The sequence below is a fragment of the Haemaphysalis longicornis genome, unplaced genomic scaffold (genome assembly GCF_048455015.1).
Source record: "Haemaphysalis longicornis isolate Haplotype H1 unplaced genomic scaffold, Haemaphysalis longicornis Haplotype H1 scaffold_67, whole genome shotgun sequence".
NCBI classification, from domain to species: Eukaryota; Metazoa; Arthropoda; class Arachnida; order Ixodida; family Ixodidae; genus Haemaphysalis; species Haemaphysalis longicornis.
Window position 1 is genome coordinate 1,012,332 of NW_027526419.1, and position 23,481 is coordinate 1,035,812.

General features: G+C 49.3%; 3 protein-coding genes, 1 long non-coding RNA gene and 1 other non-coding gene across 7 annotated transcripts in view; 3 read left to right on the top strand and 2 right to left on the bottom strand.

Annotated features, from left to right (window-relative positions):
* The window catches only part of LOC144144243 (uncharacterized), a 28,650-nt gene extending 23,596 nt beyond the window's left edge, over positions 1-5,054 (bottom strand). For 2 of the 3 annotated variants that reach the window (XM_077675611.1, XM_077675613.1), the window contains exons 1-5: positions 4,756-5,054; positions 3,761-3,885; positions 3,601-3,687; positions 3,488-3,533; positions 424-2,528 (exon numbers count right to left, since the gene is read on the bottom strand). In XM_077675611.1, coding sequence (XP_077531737.1) covers positions 424-2,528; positions 3,488-3,533; positions 3,601-3,687; positions 3,761-3,885; positions 4,756-4,876 — 2,484 coding nt within the window. In that variant the 5' untranslated portion in view covers positions 4,877-5,054. The remainder of the gene's footprint in view (positions 1-423; positions 2,529-3,487; positions 3,534-3,600; positions 3,688-3,760; positions 3,886-4,755) is intronic. The other variant, XM_077675614.1, reaches the window with a different exon arrangement.
* A 96-nt stretch (positions 5,055-5,150) lies between these two features.
* LOC144144245 (NADH-ubiquinone oxidoreductase 75 kDa subunit, mitochondrial-like) lies at positions 5,151-19,245 on the top strand. Its single transcript, XM_077675616.1, has 7 exons — positions 5,151-5,890; positions 6,828-7,145; positions 8,565-8,772; positions 11,962-12,227; positions 12,736-13,041; positions 16,182-16,337; positions 18,848-19,245. Exons 1-7 carry the CDS (start codon positions 5,231-5,233, stop codon positions 19,148-19,150), a joined length of 2,217 nt encoding a protein of 738 aa, XP_077531742.1. The 5' UTR covers positions 5,151-5,230; the 3' UTR covers positions 19,151-19,245.
* A 1,942-nt stretch (positions 19,246-21,187) lies between these two features.
* Positions 21,188-21,817, top strand: LOC144144248 (uncharacterized). The gene is made up of 2 exons (XM_077675619.1): positions 21,188-21,534; positions 21,600-21,817. The coding sequence occupies exons 1-2, from the start codon at positions 21,344-21,346 to the stop codon at positions 21,793-21,795; spliced, it is 387 nt and encodes a 128-aa protein (XP_077531745.1). The 5' UTR covers positions 21,188-21,343; the 3' UTR covers positions 21,796-21,817.
* A 152-nt stretch (positions 21,818-21,969) lies between these two features.
* On the bottom strand, positions 21,970-23,094 carry LOC144144249 (uncharacterized). Its single transcript, XR_013317207.1, has 2 exons — positions 22,639-23,094; positions 21,970-22,038 (listed from the first exon to the last, which is right to left on the bottom strand). It is a non-coding gene; the product is annotated as an uncharacterized LOC144144249 (long non-coding RNA).
* Positions 23,095-23,407: 313 nt separating this feature from the next.
* On the top strand, positions 23,408-23,481 carry Trnat-agu (transfer RNA threonine (anticodon AGU)). The gene has a single exon. It is a non-coding gene; the product is annotated as a tRNA-Thr (tRNA).

Genomic DNA, 23,481 nt, shown 5'->3' on the forward strand with positions numbered 1-23,481 from the left:
AGATCACCCTATCATCTTGCTCTTTTCATTGCTTCTTTGTCTAAGAATCTACAAACTTTCAAACCTTTCTTTTAATCCCCACAAAGTCTCACAGTGGCACGCACTCCCACAACCCATTTTTTCCACACAAATGGCAAATAAAATTCTCACAAGCGACCTGCAGTTGACATGCCGATTTGTCAAGTTCCCAACTCCTCGTGGGAGCAATCATGTCTGAAAGAATCGCTTTTCAAACTAATCTCGCACATGGATGCCCGATAGCCTAGCTAGTGCAAGTACCAGGATAGCATGCGAACGTGCGGCTTCCTAATTAGACACTACACAGTTTTCTTTTTTTTTTTTTTTTTTGAAACAGTAAAGTGTAAGCCACAGCCAAGCCGCAGCCAATCCTATCTGCGACCGGCCACGGCCAAAGCCACTCACCAGTGCCAAGACTTGCCAGAGGTACTCCTCGAGCACCTTCCAGTCCATCAGAAATCCACTTGGCTCGTCTTCTGTCGGCTGCGTCAGCTTCTCGGGCAGGGGGACTCCCGGGGGCTTGGCCAGTCCATCTGCCGGCAGCAAGGAGGGAGGCGGCTCTAAGGATTCGCCCACCGGAACCGGCGGAGTGGTGTGCGCGTCCAGCGTCTCAGTAGCTCCGATTGCCCCTGCGCTAGATTCCGACGGACTTGCGGTCGACGGAGCCAGGGAAGCCGCGGGGTCGAACTCGGATGTCGGCAGAGCGGACGAAGGGGCTTCCTTCGAGAAAGCCGACTGGACTTGCTGCGGGTCCAGGGACTGCGTTACGAAGTTGGATGGAACGGACCCACCAAGATAGTCCGACCCGAGAGGTTCCTGTTGGAATTGGTTCGGTGGCACCGATGACAGCGTTGGCAAGGTATCTTCCACGGTTGGTGCCGCAACTGGTTGTTCCATAAACGGCGCCGTCGTGGCCGATGCCAACGGTTCATCCACTGTACTTGAGGCACTCCAAGCATCGAGGGGTGGCAAAGCGGCCGTACTTGAAGAATCCTGGAGGACTGATTGGGACACGGCTGCAGAAAGGTCGTCCACCAAGTAAGCCTGTGGTATGGACAAGGATGCAGTGGACTGACCAGCAGGACTCTCACTGGGTACAGCCTGTGGGGACATTGACGCAACCAGGGAGGAAGACTCGGACTCTTGATGAGCAATGGAAGACAACGAAGGCAAGGAGGGGTCTTGTATCGAGGACGTTTCATCTGCCGGCTGTGGCTTCACTTGTGGCACATTCAAGGACAGTGGAGAATGTTGACTAGCAAAACTGTCAATGGGTTCTTCTGCCTGCACGGGTGTTGAAGCGGCAAGAGACGTTGGCTCAGACTCCAGATGTGCGGTGGAGGACAAGGCAGGTAAGACTACGTCTTGAGCAGAGGCAGTTTGTTCGGACAGCGGTGCTTCTGCTAGTGGCGTGGTCGAGATTGAAGATGAAGGTTCATCTGCGGAACTTTCAGCGGGGCCAGTTTCGACAGAAGCTGCTAAATCTTGGGTGGTTGCTGAAGAGGCATCTTCAGAGGAAGCAGATGGAACGGATTGCTGCTGTTCTAAAGACAGCATGGCTGTGTCAGACGTCACCGCAGATTCATCTACAGGACTTGCGCTGGGACTCGCATCCGCTGCAGCCATGCTGGAAAACTGTTCAGAAGGCAGTGGTGAAGACGCATCCAAGTGCTGCTTCGGCAACTCAGCAGACATGCTGAAGGCCGCTTTAGACTCATCTGCTGTTTGACTGTAACCGTGACTCGTCTCTTGAGCTATCGAAGCTTCACTTGTCGAGGTGGACGACTCTTCCAAACTAACGGTTGGGGAGGTGCCCTCTGTAGAATCAACTGCCCCGGACTGTTCCAGAGGTGGTGTGGCTGAAGTGGACGGCGCCGCCTCATCCACAGGACTCGCATCAAGGCTCGTTTCTGATGGCAATGACGTGTGCACTTCCTTAGACGCCGCAGAGGAACTTTCCACTTGGTCGCTTTCATCGGGCGTCACCTCTTCCACGTGCCCGTCGTCATCATCATCATCTCCTTCTCCGGGGATCGGCTTTGGCTTCTCTTCAGCTTCTTCACCTTCCTCCTCCTCCTCTTCCACTGCACCTTCATCCTTTGATGTCTCGCTATCAACTTCCACTGCTTCTGAGGACGAACCTTGCTCATCGGCTTCCGCCGCTTTCACACCGGTATCTTCACCGGTGGTATTTGTATCAAACATTTCCGTTGTGCTGGCCACTGGAAGGCTGTCCAGGGGAAGCTTGGTGTCTTCACCCACTGGTGAACCAGGCTTGGCACCATTCGGGGCACGAAACAGCGGCAACCCGGTGTACGGCAACGCACCAGGACTGTCTATACTGGTCTGTAACCGGGTGGGGTCATCGCTGGTGTCGGTGGCCTCTTCGGTGGCATCCACATCATCGCAAAATTCGCCGTACATGACGGTACCGTGGATGTTGCAGCTCCTTGTGATGGGCGAGCTGGGCACGGCATCTGTGAGCATGGGCTCCGCAGTGGCTTTCACCGCTAAAAACAGAGGCACGTGCACAGGGGTTAGGTCGTTCCCAGCGTATTCTAGACCGCAGAGTGCAAGCAAAGCCATGCAGGAGAGGCAACGGCATGCTGATACTGTTAAGTACTAAAAGCAAAATGACGCAGACCGACACCGTTACCCATCTGCTCTAAAGAAGCAGGACATTAGAGAGAGCGGAGCAGAGAACCGGTCCTAATACGGTACCCGGTAGGCAACCGGCACCACTGCACGCGCACCGAGGCGGTGAAACCGGTTGTGCCAATCATGTACCGGTTGTGTTACTGGGACCGGTTTTCCTCTCGGCTATAACTCTATTAGCGCACTGTTTCAGATAAATGCAAGCGTAGCCCCCCACCTTTGATCGCGCAAACGTCATTTGTTTCTTTCCATTGTTTCCACCCTTGACCGCGCAGAGATTTTTTTTTATGTTGTTGTTGGCATAGTAGCAGCTGTGTGTTAGACAATGAAAATTGTGTGCTTGATGCATCTTTGCTGCTCTCGAAACACGCCATAGAGTGTCACGGCATAGGTCCGTTTTTAGCGGCATTTGTGTCACATATGCGCTGAGTGCTCAAACCCCTGACTACACCAAACTTTCGAAAACATTTCCCCAGATTTTGTAGATGAATCCTACCCTTAGTATGTTAATATTCACGCTGAAACCACAGTGTGCCAGATCTCTCACATGCACGCACATTGGCACCCTAAATTCGTACTGATAGGTTTTAGCTCAGCGCAGAATAAGAATGACAAGCTTTTTTGCGCATGCAAGCTCTTATCAAAAGTAAAGCAGTAGCTTTTCTCGGATCAATGTTGCCCAAACCACACCTCTTCACATTTTAGTGCCTTGAAGTTAGAAGTATAGCGCTTACGTATGGTTATACGTCACCTTGAGCAAGCCCTTCTACAAGCCAAGCAAGTTTTAATTACGACGAAAAGCGGATAGCATTACCTTCGGTCGCATCAGTTGAAGATGCCTCACTTGAAAGGCCAGGAATCTAAAAGATGGTAACACAAAATTGTTAATGAAATTCCTGTTGTCACTGCGTTTAATCGTTCAATTACCTTGCCTTCCACAAGATCAGCTTTTTTCTTAAATTGCTTGTAAATTTTGACGAAACTTGCTGTAACATAGCCTCGTTGATTGCCAACCTGGAAAGAATTAATGCAGTCAGACCGACAAGAATTCACATCTCCACAGGCAGAGTACGGCACAACAAAGTACCTCCACGTGAAGGACATCGTCCTCTCCCATGCCATAGACAGTGACCCTGTCATTTCTTTTGAAGTTTACGTAGTTCTCGTCAATGGCCCGGTAGTCCTGGACTGCGATTCCTTCCCCTATTTTTTCTGAAATGACACGCAGAAAAACATTTATTATTCTACTGAATACATATTCAGAATACGTGTAGAACAGTGTTGACACCCGGGGCGTCCGGATTGCAGTTTTGTAGATGTGTTTCGGAACCCAATGTACGAAGCAAGCGTGGTTTCTTGTACTGCGTTTGTGTAGGCAGATGTCGTTTTATGGTATTACTGCAATTTTTTTTTTTAGGGGGGGAAGGGGGGGGGGGGGGTTAGCAATGTACACCAGTAAGTGGTGTTACTGCAATTTTGGGGGGGGTTCTTACAATGCACCCCCGTAAGAAACATCTAAAAAGCTTTCTCGGCTCGGATTTCGTGGTACTGCCCTTTTAAATGGAACAGGGAAAAGTAGTCGCAAGGTAAGCCAAGACAACACAGCTTACTGTAGCTAGCTAAAACCGTTACCCGCCCCAAGCTTCGTGATGCTTCAGCGCCTCTTGCATAATACGGTCAACGGTGCGCGCTAGATCGGCGAAAACACTTTGGCGTTGAACGAAACAGGGTGGAATAATTGCTACATGGCACGCTCAACTTTCGTCTGGAACATCGCGAGCTAGGAAAAAAGCCGGCAAGGGCATGCGAGATACACGAGTAGCAAGTCCACCCTTCGGTCACCCAGTATGACGACGGCGTCAAAGGAGTTTTTGCAAACACGCCAAAACGGCTAGAAAACGTTGGCCAGTTTCTCACGAACACATCCACGACCCACCACACTGTCATCGAATCAAACGGCACACTCGAAGGAAGGAATGTTGCTGGCGAAAGATAGGACAATATGCGTGCATTCGAGTGACACAGCGGCAGTCAACCGAGACACGCATACACTCAGGGTCCGCATCTCCAGCCATATCTTACCTTGGCAATTGCTGTCGACGCACCAGATTCGTTCCGGCAGGCCCGATGCTCCAGCGAGTCTACTTTCACATAGTAAAGTTAGTAAGAGCGCGGCGCAAGGAAAACTGCTGGCGAGCGCCATGCTCCCGGTTGTGGTAGTACACGTCAGGAGCTACGGAGGCAGCGCCGTCAACAGGAAAGATATCGGCCGCACTCACAGCTGATCCGCCGGCACACAGATCCGTGAGCACGGCACCTTAGGGGTGACGAGAAAGCTGGCAAAGATGATAACAGCATCGAATCAGGCTAGGTCAGTCACTAGTTGCTCAATTCACAAGCAGAGAAGGAAAAAGAAGAAGAAGCTCCGACTTCTTGCGGAGCTTCTTGGGCCTGCTGCTACGCGGCCAATGAAACGACGGCGCAGGGGGCGCTGGCGTCAATGTGACCTCCATAATCTTCGTGCGGTCCCAGCCGGTGAGCCCGGACGGCTGTAAACATGCTTCGCGTACCGCTTAATCAGGGCCTACGGGCCTCTTTGAGGCCCCTAGCGCAAAACTCGCGTGCCCTGCGCACTGCCGCCTGCCTGCCGCAACAGCAGAAGCAGCAGGCGAAGCCGGAAAAAATCGAGGTCTTCATCGACGACAAGCCCGTGCTGGTCGATCCCGGCACGACGGTGCTCCAGGCGGCCGCGATGGTCGGCGTCGAGATCCCGCGCTTCTGCTACCACGAGCGTCTCTCCGTGGCCGGGAACTGTCGAATGTGTCTCGTGGAAGTGGAGAAGTCGCCCAAGCCCGTCGCGGCGTGCGCCATGCCCGTAATGAAGGGCTGGCGAGTGCGAACCGACTCGCCCATGACCCGCAAGGCCCGCGAGGGGGTCATGGAGTTCCTGCTGATGAACCATCCGCTGGACTGCCCCATCTGCGACCAGGGCGGCGAGTGCGACCTTCAGGACCAGTCGATGGCCTTCGGCAGCGACCGCAGCCGCTTCACCGACGTGCACTACTCGGGCAAGCGCGCCGTCGAAGACAAGGACGTGGGCCCGCTGGTCAAGACCATCATGACCCGATGCATCCAGTGCACGCGCTGCATCCGCTTCGCCAGTGAGGTCGCCGGTGTGGACGACCTCGGCACCACCGGCCGTGGCAACGACATGCAGGTGGCGCCTTTAATTTCAACTACCCCTCCCCCAGACTTCAAGATTTGAGGTCGATTGTCAATTTGACAGAGAGGGCAAACGCGGGGTTCGCTAGTTTGTGTCACCAGAGCTGTTTTCACTTGTGGATCGCACCTGGTGTTGCTATGCGCTGTTTCGTTTAAGTTAGCTTAACCAGTTGCGGGGAAATGAATGAACTCGGTGGCTGGAAATCTTTTGGAGAGGCTGGTTGGTTGGTTAATTGACTCAGAGCATGAAACATACCCAGGGGGGATTGGCCAAGAAGCTGTCTACCAACGACGTGCAGGTGCCTGTGTTTTCAAATGCCCCTCCAGACGTTAAGGTCAAGTGTCACTTTGACATAGCTGTACCAAGGGTTTGTTTAGTTCATGTAGCATTACCAGAGCTGTTTTTACTTGTAGAGTGTACCTGGTGCTGGAGTGCTGTGGTGTTTAAGTTAGGCAACCCGACTGCGAGGAAAAGAATGAACTTGTAAGAGTGGCTGTTTGGGCGAGTTGGTGTGACATAAGGGTTCTAGAAAGCACGAACCATCGACAGGGGTAAGAGAAAAAGAAGATGCTTTGTGTCGTCATCTTTTTCTCTTCCCCCTGTCGATAGTGCACGTTTTCCCAAACCGTGAAAAGAACGAACTGGACAAACTTGCAGTGGAAGCATCTGGAAAGCTTCAGGTGAGGCCTTGAGTGGTTAGTCAGAGCCAACATAACACTGGCACATACCCACTCTGGGGGATTGGCCAAGTCAGACTTTTATCTTATTGGGGAAGAAGGTTAAGAATTGAAACTAACTGAAACATGTAAAGTAAGGAAGACCTCTGTCATACAGTGAACTTTTGGATAAGATCAAAGTGTAATGGACGTGAACAGTGTAATGGACGTGAACAAGCTGATGATGATGATGAAAAACCGATTTCACCACCCAGGTGGGCACGTATGTGGAGAAGATGTTCCTGTCAGAGCTGTCGGGCAACATCATCGACCTGTGTCCCGTGGGGGCCCTCACGTCCAAGCCGTACTCATTCGTGGCGCGGCCCTGGGAGACGCGCAAGGTGGAGAGCATCGACATCTTGGACGGCCTCGGCAGCAACATCGTGCTGAGCACACGCACGGGAGACCTGCTCCGGGTCCTGCCGCGGCCCAACGACGACATCAACGAGGAGTGGATCTCGGACAAGACGCGCTTTGCCTACGACGGCCTCCGACGACAGCGCCTCACCACGCCGATGCTGCGAGACCGGCAGGTGGGGGGGTGGAGCATCTACTACGCAATTTCAAAGTGTGACAACTGTGTAAAAGAAAAAGCCCGATGTGTGTTTCATCCAACCAGTGCCTTGTGATCCCACGCAGTATTGGTTATTAATAGTAACCAGGGGCCTTCCGATACGGTGCATCTTGGAGGTGAAATCGCTTCGGTGTGTAAAACAGACAGCCCTTTTAGCTGAAGTGCATTGGTGGAGTTTCTCAATCCCGGAGTGCAATGCTTTATTGTTTCCATTTATTGGTGCTCAAAAAACTGCACTGGGGTGTTAAAAAACGCAGAATAAACTCCACCGCTGTGGAGTATCCGCCACATGGTGTCAGCATCTATGGCAAAAGGTTGTGGGTTTCTATGCAGCTTCATTTGTGTTTGTAATCCAAGGCAGAACTATTTGGTGTGTCAATGAAAATGTGCTAAGATTTTGTTGAAGCGCTGCATCAGCTTTGGAATAACTTAAGCTCTGCTCTCGTATACTCTGCACGTTACACTTGTTCATGCTTTTTTCTTCTTCTTCTACGTAACCTGCTAGTAAGGCATGATACCTACTTGTAAGCTGACCGCATGAAGTAGAGAATAGTGTGTCAGTTGTGGTTAAGAGCATTAATTGCTTTATGAGATACACACCATCATGCCTCAATTTTAGGCAAACCGATTTTGCCACAAATGATACCATACAGCACGTTGCACCATTATTCAAGCCACTTCAAAAACATTTTCTAAGGTGAGTTGCTCACTCACTTGCACTCTAGTATTGCACCAAAATTTCATATTATAGCCCCATTAGTGCAACACCAAGTTGGTGACCACACTTTTACCTGGTTATTGGGTCCAGTACAGTATTTTCTGTGGGCGCTCTATTAATAGTGGAAGAAGATTGTCTCGTAACCAGACATGCGGCAGCATGGTGTGACATGTGCGATGGCCATTCGTGTAGCCGATGTACAGGTGCCGTCATAAGTAACCTGAACAAGGATTTGTGAATATCGCGAAATATTTGTCTTACTGGTTTATGACAGCTGTTACCAGTTTACAGGAAGATTTTTCTCTTTGGGAGGACTCTTTTAAACGTGCAGCCGAACAGCCAGGCAGCTTCTGCAAGAAGAAATTCTAGTAAATTCACAGGACTGCGTTCCAACTACTTTTGACAGCACCTGTACACCTACAATGTATATGCGAACTGGCAAACAGATTTCAAATGCCTATGCGTGAACACTCCATATGGTTCGTGTATACCTGTAAAGGGCATTGTGTCACGTTATGAACTTCCTGGCAGAGGCTGGATTTGTGACGTCTTACCATGTCGTGCGTTATATACGCGTAGGACAGACAGATTTCTGTAAAAAGTTGCCTAAGAATGCTCATGCATTAGCAGCAATACCACGCTGGTTCGCCTTTCCTGCAGGGCTTACTGCAGCCATGCAGCTGGGAGCAGGTGCTGTCGGCTGTGGCTGACCGCCTGTCGGCTGCGGCTTCGGCTGCGTCTCCCGATGGCACGGGGGGCATTGCTGCCCTGACGGGCGCACTCGCTGACGCCGAGGCCCTGGTTGCGCTCAAAGACCTATTCAACAGTTTGGGCTCGGAGACTCTGTGCACGGAGGAACGGTTCCCAGGTACGATATTCCGTTCCGAGGTACAGTAAAGCCCGCTTATATCGAACAGCGCGGGGAATGTAAAATAGTTCGATATAGCGAAAATTCGATATAGAAAGCGAAGCAGAAAAAAAATTACATGAGAGCAGTCCTGCCGGCGGAGTCACGAGCTAAGGCTGAGCTCTTACCAGCCTGCAGTTCACTATTGATATGACACTTTCTTGGAAAGAAAGGAATCATTTATTGGGGTGGAAGCACTGCATGAGTGTAGCCTGCTTCTTGGAGCGCAACGCGTTGCTGGTGACTACTTGCTTCACGGTATCTGAACAGTCCACAAGCACGAGACCGCTGCCCTCAATGGCACTGCAGTATCGCCGTAGCAGGGCCACGGCAGCGACGGCTTCGCTTGAGCTCGGACGCGGTACGGAGTCCTCGGCGTCTTCGACAGAGCGGAGACAAGCATGCATACAAATGAATAACGGCGAACCCGGCGAACCCAGCGAATTGACCAAGTGCGGGCAGTGAGTGACGCGGACTTGAAGATCGGTGACACACCGCAGCCCGCAGCGCACAATGTGGCGCTTTCGGCGCCAAGGCATGCATGCGTTGAGCTGGTCCACTCTGCCAAGGCCGGTTTGGACGCGCCATTGCTGCACGCCGATGTATTGCGGGAAAGCCTCCCGTGTCTTTAAAAGGAGAGCGAAAAATCCAGCGCGGGACAGTTCGATATATCCATTGTGAGCAAAATCGCATTTGATATGAAAAGTTTAAAATGCATGTAATTTTTACCAGAATTATACAGGCGTTCAATATAGACAATAATTCTATATATCCGTGTTCGATGTAAGTGGGCTTTACTGTAGATACAAAAACGACACTTTTGATCTGATGCAAAACATTAATTAAACGTGTCGATATCCCATGCTCACCCCTGAATTGACCTACAAGATACCAAACCACCCTTATTTACGAAAGGATGCGTAGAACTGAGCCAAGACAACGTTTTAGAATAAAAATTCACATGATTCTGCTTCACAATAGGTGCCGTCAAGAGAAAATGATTATAGACTGCGGAATATGCAATTTTGAGTTATTTCTCTGCCACGTGGCAGCCTGGGGCATTACGAATGGTATTTTTGCAATACTTGAGTAATTATACGACATCTCACGTGTATGCCCCTGTTTGTGGGTTACTACTGGAAGAAAGAAATAACCTAAAATTGTTATTTTCGTGGTTCGTAAACTTTTGCTCATGGCTGTACAAGCCTGGCCTTTCCATTGCGATGCAGAACATCAATTAAACGTGTCGATATATGCCATGCCCCACCTCTAAAACAACTTGAAGGATACTAAAGCACTTTTATTTATAAAGTGTGTAGAATTGAGCTAATAGAACATTTTGCTCTAAAAAAAAAAAATCACGGGTCTTGGGAGGGGAAAAAAAGTGGCACTGCTTGTGCTCCAACCCGGGGTGTTCGTTCCAAAACCTGTGGTTCTACCCGTTAGGCTACTGAGGGTGAACAGCAGGGTTCTCTTGGCAGTTTCTCGAAACGCAGAATCTCGTTGCACCCTTCGTTGTCTTTAGTGGATGAACCTGTGTTTTTAACCATGTGACTTTTATCCTTTTAACCTTCGTGGCACGTAAACCTCAGGCCTTCTTGGGAACGAGGGCGGTCCTACAAATTTCCCGCTATGTACCAGGACTCTTACTGCCCCGGCTGAAGCAAGTTTCTTGCTCTGGGGCACCTGGCACCCTCTAGGCCTTCACATCATCATTTTCACTTTTCATTATGACCATCTGCAAGTTTTAGTTCGAGGGCCTTTTACACTCATCTATCATCCGTTTCAATGTACGTCACATTCGCCTCATCAGTACTTTAATAAGGGGCCATGGAGACAATGTGCAGCTTTGTTTAATTTGAAAGAACTAGGCTTTAGTGCCTCACTCTGCTCCATTCCTGACACAAAAGACATTTTGTAATCAAAAGAATGCAAGAAGTATTGAAAATCTTTCAAGTTTCGCGCTTCAGTGATGTGTTATGGGCAGGAGTGACATCATACAGGCCAGCACAAATCAAATAGCATAATTTTCAGTGCATTAACTGCATGTCGGCATTCAGGTGATGCGATCAAAAAGAACTACAGGCCCCTTTGCAATCATACAGTCATCTGCCTAATACCAGTGTCGCACGGCAGATCTAATAACATTTACAGCAAATGTCATTCACTCTAAATGTCATTAATTTGGCGCTACACGAGAATAGTGAATGACATTTGAGGCGAATGACATTTAGCGACTAACTGAGGTTCGAGAGTTCATTCAGCAGCCAAGTGAGTAGCCTCGACGGCATTGGCGCGTCACTAGAGAAGAAAGTTCAGTAATAAATCAAAGAATACTGTCTGTAGAAACTGTTAGTAAATTTATATTTTCCTTTTCGTGTTGTTTTTCAAATAAAGAAAGACAAGTGCTAACAAGAAAGAAAATCTCGTCTCCATTGCGCACGTTACCCTAATACGGATTTCTTGCGGACTTGTCTCGGCTTGTAATGTCTACTGATGTCACCTAAACCGGTGATTTTCTTGTTTTTATTATAAAAAATAATCCTTTGTTATGTCCTAAAAAGATGTTACGTATGAAAACATTCTAGATGCACTTGAAATATAATTTCACAGATCTTGCGAGCTCGCTAATCGTCACCTCTATTGCTATCAGATTGCATTTGTTTCGCCTTGTAGACCCGCACAACCAAACCCCGAATGTCATTAACAGCTGATGTCATTCACTTTGAATGACATTAGATTTGTCGTGTGACAGGGGTATTAGCGATGGTTAAGGTTGGCAGCCGCCAATCATAACAAAGTCGTAACAAAGTTGCCGAAAAGTGGCTAGGCAGTCGTCATTGCTTTGCATGTTTTGTTCGAAGCCTGCCATAAAATTGGTTTATCATTGTTATCGGGACGAAGCAGTCGTTCTGCTGAACCAAACTTGTATTTTTTCTTCACGGAAGACAAACATTGGAAGACCAAGCAACATAGTCTTGGCGCTCTTTGGCGTCAGACACCCTTGCGCCACTAAAACACACTGCTACTGCTGCTAGCAGTTGCTCAGAACAATAGCAGTAGTGTTTGAAGTGAACCGATAGGTGGCACCGGGTTCGCACAGGAAGTGGGGGGCTTGTACCCATGAGGGAACGGGATCTCGCCTCCCAGGTACGGCAGACGTGCGCGCCGACTACCTGTTCGGCGCGGGACTGGCGGCCGTAGACGAAGCGGACTTGGTGCTACTTCTCGGGGCCAACCCGAGGTGGGAGGCGACGACGCTGAACGCGCGCATCCGCAAGAACTGGCTGCACAACGAGTTGCGGGTGGCCGCCCTAGGGCCGCCCGACATGGACCTGACGTACGACTACGAGCAGCTCGGCGACAGTCCGGCCACCCTACAGGCGCTGGCGGCCGGATCGCACCCCTTCTGCAAGGTTGGGGGGCGGGTTATTGATTGTAGGGGAAAGTGTGGCGGTATGTTTGATGATGATGGTTAGTGTTTAGTGGCACAAGGCCTGCTAGGGCAAAGAGTTATTGAATGACACTGGTGTAAATGTAAATACTAAATTAAGTAACTAAAAACAAAAGTGAAACAAAACGAAAGGCAATGAAGATGGCTAGTGTATACAGCGAGGATGATTATGCATGATGTGTAAGGAGGTGTAAGAATTTGACGTCTTTTAAAAACTGAAAAACACACTTGATAGAAAATGTTGGGTTGCTGCCAAGAAGTATGGTGAATGTAGCTTGATGTGTTGTCTGTGTAGTTCAGGAAAATGTTGTCGTCGTGTGGTGTTGAGTGCCTTGCATGTAATTGAGACGTGAACTACAAATAGGGCCTTTTGGAACAGGCACCTTCGCCCTACAGTGGACATTGCGCCCTGTGATGATTGTGATGATGATGATGTGCCACCTTCTTCCCGGCCTCTTGCCTCCACACAGGTCCTGGCGCAAGCGCAGCGCCCCCTGGTGCTGGTGGGCAGTGTGCCGCTGCAGCGGTCGGACGGCGCAGCCGTGCTGGCGCTCGCCCGCCAGGTGGCGCGGTGCGCAACGGGAGCGGAGTCTGGCTGGCGGGTGCTGAACGTCCTCCAGCGGACTGCCGCCCAGGGAGCAGCCCTGGACCTGGGCTTCCGGCCAGGCCCCGACGCAGTGCGCCAAGTCAAGCCCAACGTACTCTACCTGCTGGGAGCTGACGAAGGGGCCGTCAGGAGGGAGGACCTGCCCGCCAACTGCTTCGTCGTGTACCAGGCAAGGACCCCCTCTGGCCCCGCTTCTGTTCGCAGCAGGAAGGGATCAAAGCGGGAGGGACGCCCGCGTGTACACACTGGCGCTGCTTTTCAATTTGCAGCCTGAGTGGTAGACTCTCCACACAAGATTTTATTGGAAAAATTAAATCCACCGGATTGCTTTTTGGGGAGTCGAGGGCCAATGGTCGAAGAGCCCTATTGTGTGAGCAGAGTGGTGCAGGTGACAGAAGTAATGACCGTAATTGGTCAATCATTTAGTCCACTTGTGCATTGTAACCGACTAATTACAGTAGCTTTTGTTACCTACTGCAATGTTGGGGCAGCTGAAGAGTTGTGATGCTGAGCAAGAAGAAGTTTTTGAAGTGTGAAGATAGGCGTGTGTGCAAGCTTTGGGCTCAAGTTAAAAGAACGGTGATTTGAATTGACCTCTAGCCCTCTGTTACTGTTTGACAGAGCTGCAGTCCAGGCTGATTCAGGAAGTCGATGGTGGGCGCTGTAGAATTAAGCTTGTTGCAGCATACACTTGCCAACATATGCAAGAAAAAGACCTGGCAGTGTGACTGAGCTTTGCTTTTTTTCGACGTATTATGGGATTGTGCAGGTGGTCGGGCAGAAGAACAATACCTAAAATACTTTACAGTCTAATCCCGCTACAACGAAGTCCGCTTCAACGAAATATTTCCAATTCCCCATCAGCTAGCCATAGAAGTCAATGCTAAAAAGTCCTCGCCACAACGAACCATTTGTCTGGCTTGTTTTCGCTTCAACGAAATTTTTGATGAATTGGGCTGGGTTTGAACAATTATTTTACAATAAAACAAGCATAGCGCCAACTATCTGTAACTTTTTAAACATTCAGGACGCTTAGTTTCACCGAAAACATACGCGGTGCGTCCGCACCACCAACAACAAAAAAAAAAAAACTCATAGGCGGACGCCATTGTTTGATGGTGATAACGATGTGGCTGGCCGTCTTTACATGAGGCACAGGCCCGGTTCGCCAAGCCGGAGCTACAGCCAATCTGTATCCAATTTAAATCGCACAAATGTGCTCCGCTGCTGGCGCGGCGCCGTCATGTATGCGTTGTGACTCATGAGCAGCTGTCTTTGCCATTTTCCTTCTACCATTCTTCATAGCCAAGAGCAAAAATCATGTTTGCGTGTTTGGTCTTGAAGCCAAGTCATCCTATCTTAGCCGCGAGCGCGCGTCTTGCCTGCCAAGGTCAGTAGCTGCCGTGCCCGGTCAGAGGATAAGATAACGGCACTGCTCCTGCCACAAGCGAGAGGGGGGCTTCCGACGGCCTAGCAGCTATCTGCAAGTAATCAGCTCGGTGGGCACGCCTTGTGCAGCAATATGTTTTGCGCCTGCATTTCTTCACCCCCCCTCCGTAACGCGTTCTTTGCATGCAGTGAACACAGATAACCATTGGTATGTTTGTTATCCGAATAAACATGACGTTATTGCGCGTCGCTCCTTTTTCTAAAGATTGTTTTTTTGCTGCCAATGATGCGGAAACATACGGGGCTATTTTTCGGGCCTTTCCGTGGTGTGTTGGGGCAGATTTCGCCTCAACGAATTTTCGCTTCAACGAAATTTTTCGCGCGCCCCGTCAATTTCGTTGTAGCGGGATTCCACTGTATTTCAACACAGAAGGGCTGGAGTGTACTGGAAGGGTTGGAGGACTACACCGGCCTAGACAGTGCGGGATTAACATCAGTTCGTGAGGTTTCTCGGTCGTTGTCAATAGGAGGGTGGAAAATAAGAGATCCGTAGTTAACCCTTGTGCACTGTGGCTCAGTGTGATGCCAGCCAGTTATGGTTAGCTTTGGCCAATTTTGGCTCGTTTCAGCACTGAGTGAAATCACACTTGCACTCCAGCACAACACCTATACTGCGGCTTGCTGCTACACGCACAGATTTGATGTGTTTGCACCCAATTTGCCTGCAATCTTTAAGGTGACTGAGAAGGGAATGAGCAGTTAACCTTCTCTGCTTCTCCGATTTGCTAGGCCTCTGTTTTATGCGACCCCATTCGAACCTCTCCTGCTCAATGGCTACAGCCACTTAAATTAACTGCTCTCATAAATGGTACTGGACTTACTGCCACCATTGGATCACCAAAGTGTACAACAAGCTCATAGCAGACACTCGTCAAAAACTGTTACTGATGATGTACCTGGAAAGAGAACTCACTCTTAGGGGAACAGAACTCATTTTGGCAAGAATTGTGCTACTGATGGGTTCTCTCCTATGCGTGCCTTTTCCTACCCTTGCGCTCCCAAAAATTAATGGGGCACACTTGTCTTAAACCAAAAATGTTTATTTTTAGAGTTATGATGATGAAAATTGGACGGCTTACATAGTTTTTTATGCTAATCGTAGATATAAAGTTTGCTTTTGTGTAAAACGACTACATTCAAATTTATTTGGACTTTTATGTTTGATTTTGTGACAGCCTTTGTAAACAAACTGTTGGAGTGATGCAGCTGAACAAGGTACCAGTGAACTGGGCACAAATCAAGGTTGGGCTAGTTGGTATCGGTAGTTGTACATGGTTGGAAAAGCGCTTTTTTGTAACACAGGGGACAAACGTAGAGCGTTCTGTCTGGTTTTCGTTCTGTCTGGGTTTTTTTTTTTCGCTCTACGTTTGTCCCTTGTGTTACAAAAAAGTGCTTTTCCAACCATGTACAACAAATCAAGGAGTGCAATAAGACTAACAGTATCATTCTATCTGGTCTGTAGCAGAAGGTATGACTGTTTGAAGTTTGGGCTTAGAAGATTTGAACCAGAAAAACTGGTTTTGCCTTCAAAGCTCAAACTTCAAACGGTCATAACTTTTCCTGCAGACCAGACAGAATGATACTGTTAGTCTTATTGCACTCCTTGATTTGTGCCCAGTCGACTGGTACCTTGTTCAGCTGCATCACTCCAGCAGTTTATTTACAAAGGCTGTCACAAAATGAAATATAAAAGTTCAAATAAATTTGAATGTTGTTGTTTTACACAAAAGCAAACTTTGTCTACAATCAGCATAAAAAACTACATATTCCCTTCAATTTTTACCATCATAACTCTAAAAATAGTTTTCGATCAAAGACCCATGTGCCCCCTGAGCGGTCGGTATGTGCGCACGTGCGCAGGGCCACCATGGTGACCGGGGTGCCGAGCTGGCGGACGCGGTGCTGCCCGGAGCAGCCCACACGGAGAAGCAGGCCACCTACGTCAACACGGAGGGACGGGCCCAGCAGACGCTGCCTGCCGTCAACCCACCCGGCCTAGCTCGCGAAGACTGGAAGGTGAACGCGTCTACGTTTTCACCCTCGCCGGTTTGAGCTATCCCACGAATGGCTTGCGAGAGACTGAACTCAAAGCAGGGGAAGACAGTTTAACTCAATGTAGGGACAAAATAGGGAAATTTGGGGGTGGACATAGAGTTTCATACTGATATGTACACGAAAGAGAAATATGACACCAGTGTCTAGGCAGGCTCTGCTTCGTCGACGGTGCCGTCATGTATGTTCCACTTGTCCTTGGCGTGGCTCATAAAGAGGCTGAAAAGTTGCCTGTGGCTGCAAAGAAGCAATAATACTAGTCTAAATGATTATTTAGATGTGTTTAATTATGAACAAAATCGGGTTACACAAAAATTTTACTCATCAGAAATGAATTAGAAGCTTTTTGCGAGACAAACAAGAAAATAATGTTACTTTTCGTTGTTGCTTTTGGCTTCAAGAGAAAAAATAAGCTGTATGGCTAGCCAAGTCAAGTAGGCGAGGAACGTCGCTTGCTACTCTGGTGGTACCCATGACAGCATGCGACTGCAGCGACAGATTTCCGTCTAGTATATATTAGTATGAAACTCTATGGGCACAGAGGACAGGTTACAGAATAGCAAGATGGGAATGGCTGGAGGAATTTAGGGGAGGCCTTGGTTCTTCACTGGGCACAAACAGGCTGATGATGATGGTGGTGGTGACAGCTTTCTAAATGCACAGGGGGTCAGAGTAAAGGCAGGAATTGAAGCTCGGATTTAGTGTTGTGTGTAACCAATGGTTCCTACTCCCATGGCTGTTCGAGCGAGACTGGCTGCTCCCCCCAGTTGTTGCTCCGCGTGCGAGAATAATGTGCAGTGCGTGTGAAATGTGACAGAAAAAGAGGCAGGGTGTAAGTCTGATGCCGAGGCTTGGCGTGACGCCAACATTTGTCCGTGCATGCATTGTGACACATTGCAGCTGTCATCATAATGCTTCCCACCTTGAGCTAGCGAGGTCTGTAACAATGTGCAAGTTGCAATAATGCTTGCCATAAGAGATGTGGTGGTGTGTCGGTGGTAAGATAGAATTTCAGAACGCCTGTACAGTTTCAGAACTGCACAGCAAAGACGTACTGCGTGCCTGGAGGTGCTAGTTGAAGGTGTTATGTGCCACTTGAAGATAGAAATTCCATCGAAAAGGTCTCCCTTTTAGCAAGGAGTTCCTTGAGGTAGCTCCAGCTAAGTGGGAAGAATATCGCAAGTGGAGATATTGTGCAGTGAAAACAGCACCACAAAACTTGACGAGAGGGGGTGGGGGGGACTGTTTTGTTGAGGGCATGGGTCTGAAAACAATTTCTTTAAACCCTGTGAAACTTGTCAGCCTTGCTGCTTTTTTGCCCACCGATGTCAAATATGCCCTTATTTTCTGAGTCAGTCAATTAGCTCCCGAGATAATTAAAGATAATCAGCCAGTTTGGGAGGAACAGCAGACAAGAAAAACATTGCTAGCAATTAGTTCCAAGCAATACATCAAAAAAATGCTTCCTATGGTACATTCACCAGTGTTCGTAGCATTAGAAAATATGAAGATTACAGTTTTATGACCAACATTGTTTTGTCTAACGTGGTGCGTGCCATGTGGACGGTGGTTGTGTTCGTCACGTGAGCAGAGCAGGTACACGCCAGTTACAAAGAACTCTGATTCTGGGGAAGTTGTTCATGGGAGGTGTCGCCAACGTGCCTATCTTAGTAATCCGCCCTGAGAACCACAGAAACGGAAGCGAAGAAAGAGATGTCTTTTCAGCGGCTGCAGTGCTCTCTCTTGACTACTTTCACTATCAACGCCAGGCTGATACTGAATTTTGTCAGGAGAGGGTGCCGCAGCCCCTTTGGTGAATCACTGCTCCGCACTTGAGAGCTTTCACATTGAGCGGAACCGGTTCAATTTTTTAAGTGCAGAGCACTCTATGGGCTCACCTTGTCGTAGCTCGCTAACAGTCGATGTCAAGCGACTGCCGAAATCAGGCGGCGCAGCAAGATGACGGACCCAAGTAGAGCCCGGCGTTCCGTCGTAGGGTGTCAGAGGCTTCCAAAACCAAGCGGTTTAAATAGTCAAAACCGTTCGAAACTCGTGAAACACTGGCACTTGTCATACATCTCCCCGTTGTTTAGCAAATAAAAAATAAAAATGAACAACTGCAGGTATAAAAAACTGCAAAATATATGTAACTAGCCGGCAGCGCCCACGTTCATTTAGTTAGCAATGCTCCTTCGGTTGGTTTTTACGATAGTAAGCGAAAAAAAAGTGGCAGTGCAACGCTGGCGCATGCAGGAGGAAAAGCAAGCACAAAAAGAACAGAACTCCTGCTGTGCAGCTTCAGGCAGGGGGCACGCGAGCACTGCGGAGGCGGGAAATTTGAATTGCATTGGGTGGTAGCAGTGAGCGGATAACGGCGCCGCAGCCCATAATGGCGAATCACTGCTCTGCACTTCCGACAGCTTTCACATTAAGCGGAACGGCTTTAATTTTTTTGTTTATGCCCTCCAACCCAGGTCGTGCGTGCCCTGTCGGAAGTGCTCGGAGCGCCCCTGCCCTATGACAGTCTGAGCGAGGTGCGGGGTCGCATGAACGAGCTGGCGCCCCACCTGACCCGATACGGGGAACGACAGGAGCCCGGCCCCATACCGGACGACGATGCCGCCGCAAAATCCGCCGAACTCTCGGCCCAGGAACCACTGAGGCCACAGCTGCTGTCGCTGCGGGACTTCTACATGACGGACGCCATTAGTCGGGCGTCACCCACCATGGCCAAGTGCGTCCAGGCCGTCGACCAGCAGGCATCCCGGCCCTACTAAAGTGGCCGGCGAACGGCCAGCGAATGGCCACGCGTGTACATACATAGGAGATGTCAGTGAATGAGTAATAAAGGCCTATTGATTTGCCCCCCTTACCTCCACCTTTCTTTGCCTCCATTCCTGTACCACCTGGAGCTTGTGTGTTTCGGAGATCTCATTTGCTTCTGAGCTCTCAATAATGGGACCATAAAAAAAAGCATGCAACTTTGCTTCGTTTTAAAGATTACCGGGTGACACTTGCATTAGCATGTCACCCAGTGCAAATTGATTTTTATCAAGTTAGTTAAAAGCAAAAGAAAGAAGGAAGGGGGTGCCACGACTCCTCAAACACAAACAGCGGAGTGAAACGATACACGTGGCTAAAGAAATGCTGGCCCAAGGTCACTTTTAGCTACATGCGTTTGTGGAAAACATTCAACATCCTTTCAGTCATTCAGCTTTTGCCACATTCCACGACCACCTTTCAAAGCTAGAACCAAGTAGATCACAGTCTTCTGTCGTATAATGATGTGAGGACTAAAAGTGGTTTAAATGCACCAAAGGCTGTGGGTATGTATTGAAATGGCTACTGGTAAGTGATGATGAGCCTTGCATGACATAGGGCTGCGCTAGGAGTCCTTCCCAGGCAGCAGAAGATATTTCCTTGTGAAATTGCGAAAATTTGCAAATTTCGCACACTCTGTGGTGGTTGTTGAGGTGTTGACAAACTGTTTCAAGGGCCCATGACCATATCCCACACTTACGACCAGGATGTGCTCATATGTATTCCGAAAATGGTAAGACTTTATCAGTCTTCATTAATTGGTATAGTAATGGTGTACTTTATTATAACTTGCCAGTAATTATCAGGCAGTCAGTCGGCCCAGCGTTTCGTCCGCCGGCCGCCGACGGGTCGTCGCAATTCGTTCGCTCAGTTGAAACGAAGCCAGGACACGTTTGTGAATGGTAGAATCTGCCTTTCTTTACTTGGTTACTTTGTACACTGTATCTAGCTCCAAGTCAAGGTCGCTTCACACAAGCGCTGCACAAGCGCACATGCGACGCTTCGCTGACAGGTACGCCAGTAGGAAAATATAAGGCCTCTTGAAGGCGGGATAAGAGTCAGCGAAGTCAATATAGGTTAAGGAAATAAAATCAACTGATATTTTTACCGTACAGCGTAAAACTAGGGTGCGGGAGGCACTTTTTTGCGCTGGGCGAACAAGCACAGCGGTCAGCAGCACGACGACGCATCTGCGAACGCTTTTCCGTCTACGTGTACTTTAAAGTAATTTACCAGTAATCAATTTGTGATTTCAGTCTCTCAAGGCCACGAAAATTATCCTAGGGTGTTCTTGTTTTTTTATACATATAAAATGTGATATTTTTGAGCTCACATGACCATGCAGTACAACACTATTAGCCGGTTCCCAAGCTCATCATCGGTGTATAAACTCTATGGTTATTGCTGCCATTTTATTAAAAAATTTGTGTTGCCACCATCTGAGCATTATTTTATAATGTAGGACGTCTTGCAATTAAAGCTTGTAAGCTCTTGTATGTTTTGTAGGTAGTTTGAAACAGTTGGTACAACTTCCTTGCCCCAACAATGCCTCCATATGTAGTTGTGAAGGCGGCTTGAACGGGGCTCAATGCATTGAGCTTTGCAGAGATACACATGGTGTTATGGAGATATTTATCCCACCGTGATATCAGGCTGATCATTTTTGCCCAGGAAAAATGCCTTCCGAACAATGCATTCGTGTGTAGTAGTGAAGACGACTTTACGGGGGCTCGCTCTAAACAGTGGTTTGCGCATTCATCTGAGAACTCCGATTTTGGAGAAAGTTTCTGTATTTTTTTTTCTCTGAATCTAAAGACAAAGTGTATGCGATCAATGACTGCCCGAGCTAAAACTACGTATGACCGCATAGTCGACTCGAACCACGATGGAAGAATACTTCCATCGTGACTCGGAACTTTTCTTTTCTCCATGACATCAGTCGCCAATCGACGCTTCAACCCATTGAGAGCCAATCCAATCCAAACACAGCCACAACAAAATGGCCGCCTAGGCGATGGAATAGCAAACAAGTGCGCCTGCACAAAAATAGCTTTCGCATACTGCTCACTGGTTTTAGCAGTAGCTTGAGGACTCGCTTGCTTAACTAGTAGAAGGTATGGCTGTGAAGCTGCGACAGCGGTGACGGAGTAATGGCCGACGACTGGGAAGCCCACGTCGCAGACGTCGAGTGGCAGCGGCTGCAAGCGGCCCGGGACCAGGACGGACTTCGGGACGGCCTGTCCGAAGGAAAAGAACGCGCCCTTCAAGCGGGCTTCGACCAGGGCTTCCGAGAGGGCTTCCAGCTGCTGCGCCAAGTTGCCGTCTGGAGAGGTTTGGTCCGGTACGTTCAAAGCCCTCGCAGCACCCAAATACCGACCACTCACGTGTCTTTTCGTCTTCGCGCAGGGGTGCCTGCAGCTTCGCTGAAAGCGACGACAGACCAGAACTGGCCGGCCTAGCCGGACGTTTGGCCCAGCTCGAACGAGATCTTCTAGCCGGACGTGCCGGAGCCCCGCAAGTACGGCAGGCCCGTACCGAGGTCCAAGCTGCTCTTCAAGCGCGCCAACTACGACTGCCCGACGACCAACCCCAGCAGCAATAAAGAAGTCGACTTGCACTTTTCATTTTCCTTTATTATCGCCGGCCGGCGGTCCATCGGCCGAACCGCCGAACTTCTCGGTTAAGTAGTTCCGGAGTAGGACGTGGGGCGGTGGTTTCCGCTCGTGTGGGGGCACGAACAGGTCGTTCTGACTGATCTTCAGCCATCCGCAGTAGATGATCGCCATCCAGCCGGTCACCAGAATGGTAGCGCTACCCGGCATGGCCTTGAACTTTTCCCAGACCACTGCAACACAGTTCGACGAGAGAAAAACTCACTCTTCCGGGTCTGACTAGAGTCTCTTGCGCTTGCAAACTGCTAGCATCCTCCGCGACTCTCTGGCTACAGTGCTGCTTCCCTTGCGGACAGCGCGCAGGCTTTGGAGACACGTTCGTTTGAGTAGCGCGGAATCGCCGCTGCCCGATTTCACCAGCTTGCGGTACAACCGCTTGAGAGCGACCACACCGTCATCTTGTCTGCTATGAGCTCGCTGGGCAAGCAGTGTTTCAACCAGACAACGCGTGCGAGCTGTGACAGCTAGCAGCATTAGCAGCGTCTCCAACTGATGGCCCTGATGCATCCGCTGCATTAAAAGAGCCCCGCACAACTCGCAGTCTGCGGCTGCTTGCGCCAAAAGCGCTTTCCCGGGTGGCCTGCGCGAATGCGCTACTAGAGCTCGCAGGGTTCGGCGCAGTCTGCGCAGGCGACCGAGACCGCTCTCCGGTGGTAGCCGAGGAAATACGGTTCGCATGAGCACGCACAAAATGCCCACCTCGACGCGCAATTTATCGAGTTCTGCACATGGGGTAGTCGGCGATGACATGGTCCCACAAAACGGCTACTCACTTGCCCTTGGAGGGCGCCCTCGCAGTCCGTAGGCACTCCGTCTGCTACGCTCGACGATTCATGAGTTCCTCTTTGGCGACGGCAAGAGCGGTTGACGATGATCAGTCCTGAGCCTTATTAACGCGGAAAGCCACCGAATAAAGTTGATAAACACTTTTCAGGCGTCGATCAGCAGCGGTACAGTGGCTAGCAGCGGAATCTCAATATTTGGCGGTCCGGCTTGGAATGGATAATGACGGATGCGTGAATGTACGAATGGATTGGAAGCTGCTTGCGAAACAAAACAGGAAGCTGCCATGCGGCCTCATTTTTCGCTTTATCGAAAGAAAACTGTAGGAGAAAAAAAAATGTATTTTCACCAGTATCAATTTTACCTTGCGAAGCACACTGATGCTTATAATAAGTGATGGCTGTAGACTGGAACATGCTAGAACTCAAGTTCACTCTAGCGCAAGATTACCCGCTCGCTTCAAACATGATGTCGTTCTGTGTTTGCTAAAATGGTCACTTGGTTATTTGTTAGCCTCCTTAAGACAGTTTCTGAAAGAATACGGCGTAGCAAGAAGAGGTTAGGATCCAGAGAAGCCCCGCACCCCATTCCCAACCCTCCTCCTATCTCTTAAGCCACAGACTACTAGTTTTTACATATGTGCACGAATAAATTCATATCATCTGTTGCAAATGATAATGGTAGCAGCAAGACGCGAAGTTCTAACGAATATTTTGATGACGTAACACATAACCGCTTGTTCGCCCCTGATGCCTCGTCGGCGCCGTGGCTTAGTTGGTTAAAGCGCCTGTCTAGTAAACAGGAGATCGTGGGTTCGAATCCCACCGGTGCCT